Genomic DNA, 13,534 nt, shown 5'->3' with positions numbered 1-13,534 from the left:
AGACACAAATCTCCTTTTTCCACTGTTTCATCCAAGCCTTTGTAATGGCTACTCTAAACATCCTTCCTGTTTTTTAACTCCATTACTTCTACACATGTCCAATTTATCCAAGGAGAACAGAGTATATCATCTCTACCTTTGTGAGCAGCCTTTTACATGTCTGAAGACTATCACAATGCTCCCTCCCCTCCACTGTACCTATCCCACTCTGTGTTTTCTTCCTGGGCCATGACTTCCAAACCCCACCCTTGCTATTCTCCACTGGATTCTTTCTGATCTGTGTATTTTTTTGCCAACAGTCACTTAAACAGATTTCTATGCCAGCAAGTGCTGAGTAGAGAGGTTGCTGTGGGTGTTGCAATTCTGCAATATGGTAAATGTTCAGCTCAGCTTCATTTGAAATATGGATTACCAGTACCCAAAAGATGGAACTCTTATGAGATCTCGCTGAAGTAAATGTTAGAACTGTGCATAACTGGACACAGCTGTATGCAACAAGCGATGAGGGATAAAAAGCTGGTGGGACGTCCCATGATGCTGGTGGCACGACACACACACCACATTTTGCACGCTCCACAGTTTCCCCTCCTGGGAGATGCCACTGCAATATCGGCAGCTGCCCACCCTCGTGAGGAGTCAGAGGCAGCAGAAAGCACGAATTTCCAAAGCAAGTACTTGTTAGAAATAACTGCTTCACAGGCGAAAGGGAAATATAATGAGGAGGGTGAACAAAATTTTTGCATTGTTGAACTGAGGACCTACAAAGTCAGCACAGGTAACGAAGATACTCCAGAGTATTATTGAAAACAGGCTAAGTGCAGCTCGATTAAAACAGGCTCTCTCACGCCCATCGATTTAAAGTGACTTTACGCGAGTGACTTCAGGCTTGAGCCGAGGGAGCAGTCTGAGCGAGGACACGTTCCCTGCTTAGCGACACGTGTGGGGTTACACACCCCGCGGAGGGCCGGCTTGCGAACCGCCCTGCCAGCTGCCTCGGGGAAGTTTGCAAGCTCTGGGCTGTCGCGGAGGCAGCCCCGGGTCGGGACACACGGCACGGCCACCGCACCTGCGGCTCCGGGCCCGCGGCTCCGGGCGGGGCGGGCTCGGCCCCGCGGCCCCGCCCGGCCCAGCCCGCGGCCCCCGCTGCCGCCTGCCCCCTCAGCACAGGCCCCGCCATGGAGAGGCGCTGGCGCTGTCCGCAGCTCTGGAGCCGGGGAGCGAGCGGAGGCAGCCGGCCGGGGGCGGCTCAGCCGGGCGGCGGGCAGGTGAGGCGGGCCGGGGGCGGGGAGCGGCCGGGCGGGCCGGGGGCGGCAGCCCTGCCCAGGCGCTCTGTTGGCGGCGGCTGCCCCGGCGCGGGGCTCGCTCCGGCCGCAGCAGCCCCGGCCCAAGTGCGAGCGCGGGGCGGGAGGGGACGGGCTGGCCAGCGGGCTACTGTCGGGGCGCTGCCCGGAGTGGCCGCTGAAGCCGGCGTTCCGTGCCGTGCCCTGCCGGCGGGATTCCCCTGCCCCGACCCAGCGGCTGGCGATGAGCGCTGAAGCGGAGGGGCCGTCGCGGGCGGACGGTGCCGGCGCGGACAGCACGAGGTGACGCCGCCTCAGGTACCGCGGCTCCTCCGGCATCCTCGCGAGTGCGGGCGGCGCTGGGCTGAGCAGCGCCGCCTGACCTCCGCCCAGCTCCAGGCACCGCCCGAGGCGGCGGGGACGGCGCCGTGTCCCTGGGACGGTGGCCAGAGGCAACATTCCGAGCCTGGCGGGGCAGCCTTCTCTGCAGCCGTGTTGTGATTTTGATCCTGGAGAGTGTGGGCTGCTGTTGGCAGCTACAGGATGAAGTCGCCTCCCTGCTGCATGTCTCTTTCTTCCCAAGCATCCTTGGAGGAACCGGGGAGTAGCACATCCCTGGGTTCGCTGGAGTCCAGTGTTTTCTCTAGTGAGGAAGAGCAGGGGCCCCTGCTCCAGAAGGTCATTCCCTCTCTGGACTGCTTTACTATCAATGTAGGAGGCAGCCGCTTTGTGATGTCCCAGCAAACTTTGTCTTGCTACCCTGACACCCGTCTTGGCAAACTGGCAGTAGTGGTCTCTGCTGCCCGGGACGTGGCTTCTGGCCTCCTTGAGCTTTGTGACGATGCCAACCTTGTGGAGAATGAGTATTTCTTTGACCGGAGCTCACAGGCGTTTCACTACATCCTGAATTACTACCAGACAGGGAGGCTGCATGTGATGGAGCAGCTGTGTGCACTCTCTTTCCTGCAAGAGATCCAGTACTGGGGTTTGGATGAGCTCAGCATTGATTCCTGCTGCAGAGACCGGTGAGTTGTGGGAAGATGAGGCTTCCTCATCTTGTGGATTGTGGGCTAGATGAGTTCCACATCGATTTGCATTCAGCGACCCTCAGATGAGAGATCCAGCAGTGGGGATAGGTGAGGTAGCAGGAAGAGTTGTGTGAGTTGAGCCCCGAGTGCAGTGGATGGGTGTCAGAAATGGGAGATGTGTTGGGTGAGGTCACAGTTACCCCTTGCTGTGGGAAAGGTTGCTGGGGAGGTCAAGATAGTGAGACAGTAACAGGAACAGGGTCTGGGATGTCCTGTAGTGCCTTCAAACTGGCCCTGGAAGCTCAAAATGTTGAAAAGGACAATGCCAGAGATGAAAAGGGTTGCGAAAGGAGAGATGCCCCTTCAATCATTCAGTTTAAGGTTATTATAGAGGGATTGGATGTGGAGTCAGACACAATGCTGGGAGGGTTTGGATCCTGCCCACCTGCACTTTAATTTTGAGGGATTTCCAAATCCAAGCTGGAGAGGCAGAAGGGGGGCTGGTCACCTGCCAGGCTGAGTGTGGGTGGCATGGCTCCAGGAGGAGCCTTGAAAGGAAGCATCGCACGTGGATGTAGCAGCTTACAGGGAGGGGGCAGCAACAGCGGGAACATGGCTCGCTGGAGACAAATTATACCAGGCACTTTGGGAACGAGGTGGGCTTTGACTGAACCACCCCCAGGATGTTTCTGTTAATTCTATTTGCAGTTAATTTCCCACCATATTCAATGTTACTGGTTTTGGTTTTTTAGTATTGAAGAAATGAATTTTCTAAAGAGGGTAACTGCTATTTAGCTATAGCAGTTATGTCAAAATTATTAGAAAGAAGTAATACCATTCCAGAAAGATATTAGAGGTATCCTACCCTAGTATGGTTTAGTTCTTCAGCTGAGAAGATTGGAGCCTAGTTTTCATACCTTTCTTCCTTTTCTGGTAGGTGTAACTGAATGCTCCTACTACTTTAGTGATACACAGAGCTACAGACCTTTTTGACATATGCAGGACAAACTGTATTGAAGACAAAATTGTACAACACCTTTGTCTAAGGCTTGAACTTGGCAGCAGTCAAAAAGAAAGATATGAATGAAAAATATTTTTTTAGTGTACTTTCAGTCTTTATGTTTGACAAAAATCCACTTTAAATATACTCTTACTCTGACAAAACACAGTATGTATTTACAGTCTATAAGTTTTACTCAGTACCAATGTTTGCCCACTTTGTGTGAGAGCCCGTATATCTAAAGAAAGATACCTTGTCATCTTAGTGTGTATTGCTCAGAAGTTCACCCATGAACTGTGTAGCTTTAATTATGCCTTCAGTTTTACTATTGAAAAGTACACAGTGTAATAAAAATAAAAATGGCATACAATTAAACAAATTGAGAACTATTTAAAAACAGAGGATCTGGTTGTGCCAGGATTGCTTCTAAGAACTCATGTCAGTCGTGCCGCAGATCTACTGTGGTCAACATGATCCATGTAAATAAATCGCTCTCAGTAAAATTATTCTGCATATAGAATGTGTCACTGATGTGAAATGGGGTAATAGAAGTATATCAGTCAGCAGAAACATGCTGCAGGGGCTCAACAATAAAAGCCATATGCTTGATATTAAGGTTTTCTGAGCTCACATAAGGTAAATTTTAATGTGTATTCTTCTGACTTGCATAGTAAATGATAAGACAAGCATCTGCCTATTGGTATTCAAAATCTCTTGTGGGGTGTTCCTGGGCAGGTACTTCAGGAGGAAGGAGCTGAGTGAAGCTTTAGACATCAAGAAAGATGCAGAAGAACTGGATGCCCAAGATGAAGAAGAGGACTTTTCTGGTAGCCTCTGTCCCAATGTCAGACAGAAACTTTGGGAACTTTTGGAAAAGCCTGGCTCCTCTGCAGCAGCCAGGACGTTTGGCACCTTGTCCATGGTTTTTGTTGTTGTGTCAATTGCCAACATGGCCTTGATTTCAGTAGAGCTCAGCTGGCTGGCCCCAGCCCTGCTGGATGCCCTAGAGTACCTGTGCATTGCATGGTTCACAGCGGAGTTTGTCCTGAGGCTCCTGTGTGCCCGAGATAGGTGCCGCTTCCTGAGGAGTGTGGCAAACATCATAGACCTCCTTGCTATTCTGCCTTTCTACATCACCCTGCTGGTAGAGAGCCTGTGTGGTGGTGAGAGCTCCCAGGAACTGGAGAACGTGGGGCGCATTGTCCAAGTGCTGAGACTTCTCAGAGCCCTGCGGATGCTGAAGCTGGGAAGACATTCAACAGGTATATTTGGCCATGGCTGTGATGCTTCTCAATTTCACTGCCTGCAATAGTTGTCCTGGGCACAGTCCTCCATTTTGTGTGTGCATTGCATTACACAATCTGTTAGCAGTAATGGCTTTTGAAGGTCTTACTTCTGAACATTGTAATTGAGTGATAAGGGCCTTCTCCAAAAAATTTTAGTTCTTCATAAAGCATTGTATATTGTTTGCATTGAACATTTACATAAACAGACCTCAGTGTTGCATGCTGTAAATCATCCACCAGTCATTCATAGTGTGATAAATTTTAAAAAATAGATATCTGTTGGTTTTATTAGGGAAGAAGCAGAGATCATCAGCCCAGATTTTTGTATGTTCCAAGGCCCACTAATGACAGCTGTCGCAATTTTGTTTGTTTCAAAGCATGTGTAAAGAATGACATCATGATTTTGTCCATGTCATAGGTCCTGAAAACGACCACAGTGAAGAATTTTCAAGAAAACTGTTTAAAACCTTTGGAGGTGATGTGTTGAGGGGCTCTCTGGCCCCATGGAACCCACTGGTATTCCAGTGGTATGAGGAGCCCATCAGGGGCTGCTTAGGCGGGGGGAGCTGGGTGCAGGGCAGAGCAGCAGTGCCAGGTTCAGCCAGCATTCACCAGCTGGTCTGGGGCCCTTAGTGCCCTGGCACTCCTGACAGGTGAATGAACAGCAAGCAGGGGTGGGTGTAAGGTGAAATGCATTTCTGTGAGCCATCTTGTTTGCTCTCTCTGGTGAAAGGAAGGCATAAAAGTTAACACTTTCCAGTGGGAATTTATCTGAGAAAACTGGAAAGCATTAGGAAGTGTTGAATTTCCTCTTGCATTTCCCCTGATTTTATTACTTCTTTGTGGCATGTGCATGCCCGGCTATATGAAAGAATAAAAACTGTCTTGGCATTTTCAAAATGATTTGGTTATGTACCCACCTAAATCAGTGGAGAATATGGTGCTGAATTTTACAGAAGAAATGTTCAGCCAACACTAGTAGCTTTGAAAAATTAAATCCTAATAGTAAATCATGATCTCTGTCCTGCAATATTAGCTGTTCTGAAGACAGTGATGACCGTTCTTGAAAAGCACCCAATGTGCCTTTTCGGAATTTCCAGCCATGAAGCAGGAATGGTTTGATGCCTGTCCATATTTTTGGAGAGCCCTCTCTGTAAACTGGCCCAAATTCTGCAGGAGTTACAGTGTGCTCACAGCAGCAGAATGTGTCTTATTTTTGTTACCACTTAAAGGTAGCAAACCTTCCTGCCAGTGGCAGGGAGTAGCTTTGATACTACTCATAAGCATAGTCATAGTGGTTTGGGAAATATCTTAATTTGACTCTCTGCACTAGAATAATCTAGTGCCTATACTGATGCATAACAGTCCCTTAGAAAGCAATTGAGAGAAAGTTTGTAATGATTCAGTCGGGCAATTTTGCTTCATTACAAGTTTTGCAGGGTTTGGTAGAGGTTTTTTGCAATTCTTTTACCCACTTTTGATGGTAGTTGTAATGTGAATGCCGTCCTCTCTAACTGTGTTTAGAAAATAAGAAAAATATTTTATCTCTTCAGGGCACTTTTGTGCTGACTAACAAAATGGTCGTACAAAAGTACGTTAATTCAAGTTAAGTTTCCAGTTAAATGCAATTTACTCTTACAGAGTGAATGTGTTCATCCTGTCACTCAGTTCTGTGGCTCTATCAGCTCGAAATCAGATGTTTCAGATATTTGTATAACTGCTAACTTCAGGCAGACATACTTTCAAGGGTGGTCTAAACACTTAGGTTTATATATTCTTAAATTAATTATTCCATATTTACCACAGTTTACATCACAATATTGAGTGATATTGAATTTAATAGTACCATGTCAGGTAAAAGTGAATTAATTTCATAAAAATATAGTATTGTGATCTGGAGGTGTGCTGTCTTCTTTTTACTGGAATCAAAATTTCAAGGTACAAGAAGCAACACATGTATCAATTTAAGCCGCTTGGAGCAGTGTTACCATCATTGTGTTGCTTCTTTGGTAGGTCAGTTGCTGCCTGCTTAGTTCCAGAGTGTTAAAGCCAATCTGTATGACTTAAATGTAGAAACTCACTGTTTTGATCTCCTGTCCAAAAAAGTGTGTTAATGTGCTTCTAAATACATCCTTTACCAGAGCTCCTAATACAAGATGAGCCCCATATTTATCATGCATAGAGACCATTTTCCTTGCACATCCCTAGGCAGTACTGATAAACCTCAGTGTTCAGGGCAACTCTCGAAGCTCTTCTTGCTCTCTTGCCTTGGATCTGACAGGTGCCTTCCAGTGAGGCTTCTCTCCAACTCCTACTGTCACAGACCTGACAAAGCTTCAGGTACTGCTCAGTTGTTTCATGTGGCAAGATGAATACAAGAGCAGAAGATTTGTGTCCGAAGCCAGCAGCTTCTCTTTCACCAAGGAGGGGTGTTCACAGCCACAAGGAAAACATCTCTGTGGTACTTTGTGGAGCCACAGCAAAGCTGGGATCACAACAGCAGCCTGGCCCTGCTGTCAGGGGCAGGAATGAGTGAGGCGAAAAAACATCAGTTCTGTTCTTCACTTTCAAGAAATATCAACTTAACCCTTTCTGTGGGACAAGAACAAGAATGAAAATAAGAAATGAAAAAAGTAATTTCTGCCCCTTTGGAAGCTGAAGCCAGCTCACTTGAGGGATGTGATCTTAAAAACACTCAGGCTAGACTGGTGTGAGTGTGCAGCTACTTATGCTAAGTACTACTACATCCTACTTCATCAAGGAACCACTGAGAAATCAGTAGTACCTCTGTCCATAAAATGTGTGGCTAGAGGGCAAGACAACTCCTCTGGTATAGCAAACTTATGTATTTTAGTAACTTCAAGAATAGAAGAGAACTGAAGCTGCATTTGTCATGTTCTCAGATGCTCCTCAGCTGTTGCCTTGCTCCAGGACCATGTTTTCAGGGACCTTGCTGGTCTCCTCTGGGAAGCACATACAGAGGGACTTCTTGAGGAGAAGTAGGGTATGAGCATCTTACTTGCAAAGGCAATGAGCATGTCTTTGAGAGAAGACCATAGCATATTTAAGGCTGTTGTGCCTCTAGAGTCATGTAAAGTTGAAACTTCAACACTTTCTGTGTTAAAACTTTACAGTTGTTTAAGCGCTGTGTAAACTGAAGCTTCTGATTATCAGCTTGTATTGCCAAGTCACTTTGGACAAAAAGAGATAGAACTTGACCTGCATGGCAGAAATGCTTCCTCTTCCTCTTACCAGAGCTGGGGCTGCTTGCCAGCCTCACACCAACTCTGTTAAAGCACCTTAGCACCTTCCAAGCATGAGTAACCAAGCTGTCACAGCTCCTGGCAAGGAGTTCTCATGAGAAGCTGTAAGACTTGCTGAGGTGTCTGTGCTGGGACAGCCCTAGTTTGGCCATGTGCCAGGACTCAGAGACATTTTTAAAAGGTACAAAGTAATATAGTAGTATGCTTTATACATGTCATTGCACCAACTGATTCCCTTTAGGATGAGTTGTAGAGTCCAGTAACTTCTCTGATTCATGGATTTGCCTAGTAATGTTTCCTGACTTCATTTAAAGACATGAATAATTATATCTTAATTTTAGATGAGTACACTAGAACTAAAAATAATAAAAAGAAAAAATCAGACCCTGAACAGTTAGAATAACTAGCCATAGGAAATGGCTAGTGATTGTCATCAGTGTCATCATTGTGATACAAAGATTTAATAGTTACTGTTCTTTTCCTCCTTATTTTAATCTATTTTATGTGAAATATTTGCTTTTTATTTTAGCTACAATACTATCAAGATTTATCATAAGGTACAAGCTCTGGCTTTTATAGTATTCATTTATGCTTTGAAAAGAAGTCCTACAGGGGTAATTTTAAATTGTACCTTCTTCCTAGCTCACCTGAAAGGACTTACTCTTCTGCCTCGTTCGGTAGGAAGTTTTACAGGGCAAGGGCTCATAGAGTTCCTTGGAAATGAGAATTTGATCTGAGTTCTTGCAATTATCTCACAGAGCTTTTGCTCTGCTTATATTAGTGTTTCCAAAATATGAAGGCAGTCATATTTACAGAGAAAAGATTGCAGTGTTATATCTTATTCCCTTTGTGTTAAAGATTTAATCTATATCATTTTAATAAACATTGTACAGATCATATTTATAGTAATGTAAGGTCTCAGTATGGGTAAGTTCTTTACTGGAGTTTGTAGCAGACAGCATTGGAAGAAAACTCCAACATTGCCTCCAAACTCTACTGTGTAATTCCAGTGTTTGCTGTACATAAAACTTCTGAAATCCATTAAACCTTCAGGGGAAAAGAAAGCCAAAAGCAAGAAATGTTAACATCTTGTAGTTTGAGACTGTCAAACAATCAAATTGCCTATAACACTAACGAGCACATGAAGTCTGCAAGCAGAGGCAGAGCCTCAGTAAGCTGTTTTGCAAACACCGGTTTAGTGAGAAATGTACCTATGAAGGGTAATTCATAAGCATTATGTTTTTCTCATTTATTAGAGAAGCATCTCACATTTTTTAAAGAACAGCATTAAAAACTAATCCAAAGTAATTCAAAAGATAATTTAAGTCTCCTATGTGTCTCAGCTGAATTGGTACCCTGTTATCTTCCTTCTTTCTTTGTGTATGCAGTATTTATCCATTGCACTATTTTTGGATTTACTTTCCTGCTCGCTTTTGTGGAGCAGTCTAGCCTTGAAGCAGTGGCTCTAACAGGAATATAGGGGGTTATGGAGAGTGGTCACAAGCTCATGGGCAAAAGGACTGATGCAGAACATAGTCAATTAACAGGATTCATGCTTGCATTGAGAGGATATGCTTTGCTGCTTGCTTTGCTACCTTGAGTTTGGCACAAGTGCAGCTGTTACTGGAAAACCTTTTAGTTTTGATGTCTACAGTGCAAGGTAGCTTGGGCAGAAGGAAGAAGGGTCAAAGAGAGTCTGTGACAATTACAGAAGGATTGAAAACAGTCCTCAAAGAAAAAGTTGAGTGGACTTAACTGGGGTCTCAGTACTCACTCAGCAACCCAAAGTTGGTAACTAAGGGATCCTAGATACAAGAGAAAAATATGACATTGGCTGGAAAACAGAGGCTTGGCACATTTAGTCTCCAAATATAAAGCAGGTGTTTTTAGTGTGTTTTTAAGTAGTTTAGACTGGTGCTAGATCTTCTCTTATAGCCAATTCATAAATCAAGATAGTTTAGTTTGTCTAAATCATATGTGTGTATAGTTCAGATGATAAGTAATAAGAATTCTTATGGTCTGTATTAAGAAAATACGAATGATGTCAGGTGTTCAGTCTCTAACACTGTGATCTATTTCTGTAAATCACTTTTTCTCAGCTTCTGCTTAGAGCAGCACCTCTTTTAGCCTACCAGGGTCAGTGCCTCATCAGACCAGCAGAGAGATGTGCTGGTCAGAGGCCATTATGAGCATGGTGACCATGAAATAAGAGTGTTTTCAATTCATGATGAAGTGAGAAAGAGGTCAACAAAACCTCTCACATGGATTTCCAGCAGACAGGACTTGGCCTGTTCAGGACACTGGTTCAGAGAGTCCCTTGGGAAACAGACCTTAAAAGAGAGGGCTCCAGAATGGCTGGACATACTTTTAGAAAGAAGTCTTAAAGGCTCAGGAGCAAGCAGTACCTATGTGCCTTAGGGCAAGCCAAGGAGGAAGAAGAGCAGCCTGGATGAACAGGGAGTTTCTGCCAGAATTCAGAGAAGATAAGAGAGTTGATAACTTTTGGAAGAAGGAGAGGAACTTGGGAAGAGTACAGGAATTTCATTAGGTCATGTAGAGAGAAAATCAGAAAAGCAAAAGCTCAGCTAGAACTCAATCTGGCCACCAATGTGAAAGGTAATAAAAAGTGGGTTTATAAATACATTACCAACAAAAGGAGGGCCAAGGAAAATCTCTGTCCTTTATTGGTTGTGGAAGGGGGATAATATTATCACCAAGGATGAGGAGAAGGCTGGGGTACTTAATATCTTCCTTGCCTCATTGTTTAACAGAGAGAGTGGATATCCTCATGGCAGCCAGCCCCCTGAGCTGGTAGACAGGGATGGGAAGCAGAATAGACCCCTGCAATCCAAGAGGATGTAGTTAGTGACCTGCTGTGCCACTTAGACACTCACAGGTCTATGGGGCCACATGGGATTCATCCTAGGGTGATGAGGGAGCTGGCAGGAAAGCTTGTCACCATGCTGGCCATGCCTTCATTGACCAGGGAGGTCCTAGGTAGCTGGAAGCTAGCAAATGTAATGCCCACCAACAAGAAGGGTCAGAAGGAGAATCCAGGGAACTACAGCCCTCATCTTGGTGCTGGGGAAGATTATGGAGCAGATTATCCTGAGTGTGATCACATGGCATGTACAGGACAACCAGGGGATCAGGCCCAGCTCTGGGCTTAGGAAAGGACAATTGAGCCAAGGCTTGATCATCCTGATCTTTTATGACTTCATCGTCTGCCTAGTGGATGAGGGAAAGGTTATGAGTGTTGCCTACCTGGATGGCAATAAAATCTTTGACACTGTCTCCCACAGCATTCTACTGGAGAAACTGGAGGCCCATGGCCTGAACAGATGCTCTCTTTGCTGGGGTAAAAACTGGCTGGAGGACTTGCCCCAGGGAGTGTTAGTGTATGGTGCCACATCCAGGTGGTGGCCAGTGACTAGTGGAGTCCCCAAGGCTCAGTATTGAGACAAGTGTAATATCTTTATTGATTATCTGAATGAGGGATTCAGGTCAGTTTGTAGACAACACTAAGTTGGGTGGAGGAGTTGATGTGCTGGGTTCTGCACTTGCATCACAACAGCCCCTGTTGCAGTGCAGCAGGCTGAGGGAAGAGTGTCTGAGAAGGATCTGGGTGTGATGAGCCAGCTGTGCCCAAGTGTCCACAAGGGCCCAGGCATCATGGCCTGGGTAGTGTGGCCAGATGGACTAGGGAATTATTTATCACTCAGTGCTCAGCACTGGGAAGCCTCAAATCCTGTATCCACTTCTGTACCCCTCACTACAAGAAAGACATGGAGGTGCTGGAGTACGTCCAGAGAAGGGCAATGAAACTGGTGAGGATCGAGAGAGTAAATCATATGAGGAGTGGCTGAGGGAGCTGGGGTTGTTCAGCCTGGAGAAAAGGAGGCTCAGGGGGAACCTTATTGCTCTCTGCCTCCTACCTGAAAGGAGGGTGTAGCTAGGTGTGGTCAGCCTCTCCTCCCAGGCATCAAGCAACAAGAAAAAACAGCCTCAGGCTGTACTGGAGAGGTTCAGGTTGGACATCAAGAATTTCTTCATGGAAAGGGTGGTTAAGCTTTGAAATGGGCTGCCCAGGGAGGCGATATAGTCACAGTCCTGGAAGTTTTGAAACAACTGGATGTGTCACTTTGTGCTATGGTTTAGTCAACAAGATGGTCTTGAGTTAAAGGTTGGATTCGATGTCCTTGGAGGTCTTCTCTAATCTTACTGAATGTGTGATTTTCAAGACATGGTCACCCGCATTCAAAGAAAATATAAAGCAGTCAGCCTTTAAGTAAGAAATTTTTTGCAAAGATATAATGACAGCTACATGAATCAACCTACTGACAGCATTTCTTATCTTTCAGGCTTGCGGTCCCTTGGGATGACTATTGCTCAGTGCTATGAGGAGGTTGGCCTTCTGCTTCTTTTCCTCTCTGTAGGAATCTCTATATTTTCCACTGTGGAGTACTTTGTTGAACAAGGTGTGCCAGGCACAACTTTCACAAGTGTACCTGGTGCTTGGTGGTGGGCAACAACTTCCATGACAACAGTTGGTTATGGTGACATTAGACCAGACACTACCATTGGTAAGGTAGTAGCCTTTATGTGTATACTATCAGGAATACTGGTTTTGGCTTTGCCAATAGCTATAATAAATGACCGTTTTTCTGCCTGTTATTTTACTCTGAAGATAAAAGAAGCTGCTCTTCGGCAGCGTGAAGCTTTAAAGAAACTCATGAAGAACTCATCCAGCGATTCAAATATCAACGTGAATTTGCGAGACATATACGCACGCAGTGTCATGGACATGTTGCGGTTAAAAAGCAGAGAGAGAGCAAGTACAAGGAGCAGTGGTGCAGATGAATTTTGGTTTTGACTTTGGGTGTGATGATTTTTGGTTTTGGCTTTCAAGTTATTTAACCTTGTGTAGCACATAGACTACTTCAGAAATTTAGTATTAAATATCTCTTTTTTTATTATTTGCCACACAGTGTATTTGCTTTTCCAGGTGGAGTTTTACTTACTTGGACAGACTGAAATATCTGTTGTATACAAAAGGCAGAATTCATAACATGGAATCTCTCAACGAACTCTAAAACCTGCTTTCAGGACTGGATCATGGTAGGTGAGATAGGAAATAAGGGATCCATGAAAGTAAAACAATGATGCAAGCATTTGTCTAATGTAAATCCCTACTAATGTATCATAATAAAGTCTTGGTGAAAATTGCTACAGTGTTTTGAATTTTAAACATCTAGTTTTTGTATTTGCACTTGAAGAACAAAAGTCAAAGTCATTAAGGAAAACTGAAAAGGGAAGTCTAAGAAAGAGAAATATTGATTAAATTTAGGATGACATACCTATAACTAGCTTAATCTTGATCCCCTTTCTTATCTCCATCTTCTACGAAAAAAAGTCATTCTGGGGTAGCATGAGGGTTGGGGGGAGGGAGGAGGGGGTGGGTTTGGAATTTCCTTGTTTGCAGAGAAGCAAAGGGCTACCAGATACATAACGGATATTAGGAATTAGATGGAAGTGTCAAGGAGATGAGAGATCTATAGCAAAGTATGAAACAGTCATTAAATAACTGCCATAATAAAAAACAACCATCTGTAGTTGCTTCAGAAGTTCCAGGAGCTAATACAGCCTTTGCAATACAGAAATAATTTACAAACTTAGT

At 44.9% G+C, this 13,534-nt stretch overlaps 1 protein-coding gene across 1 annotated transcript; it reads left to right on the top strand.

Annotated features, from left to right (window-relative positions):
* Positions 1-1,475: 1,475 nt before the first annotated feature.
* On the top strand, positions 1,476-13,084 carry KCNV1 (potassium voltage-gated channel modifier subfamily V member 1). Its single transcript, XM_054275014.1, has 3 exons — positions 1,476-2,305; positions 4,044-4,570; positions 12,219-13,084. The coding sequence occupies exons 1-3, from the start codon at positions 1,824-1,826 to the stop codon at positions 12,728-12,730; spliced, it is 1,521 nt and encodes a 506-aa protein (XP_054130989.1). The 5' UTR covers positions 1,476-1,823; the 3' UTR covers positions 12,731-13,084.
* Positions 13,085-13,534: the final 450 nt, after the last annotated feature.

The sequence above is a fragment of the Melozone crissalis genome, unplaced genomic scaffold (assembly GCF_028551555.1).
Source record: "Melozone crissalis strain CALT ecotype California unplaced genomic scaffold, PUWL_Pcris_2 ptg000002l_1, whole genome shotgun sequence".
NCBI classification, from domain to species: Eukaryota; Metazoa; Chordata; class Aves; order Passeriformes; family Passerellidae; genus Melozone; species Melozone crissalis.
This window is presented reverse-complemented; position numbering and strand designations above follow the sequence as displayed.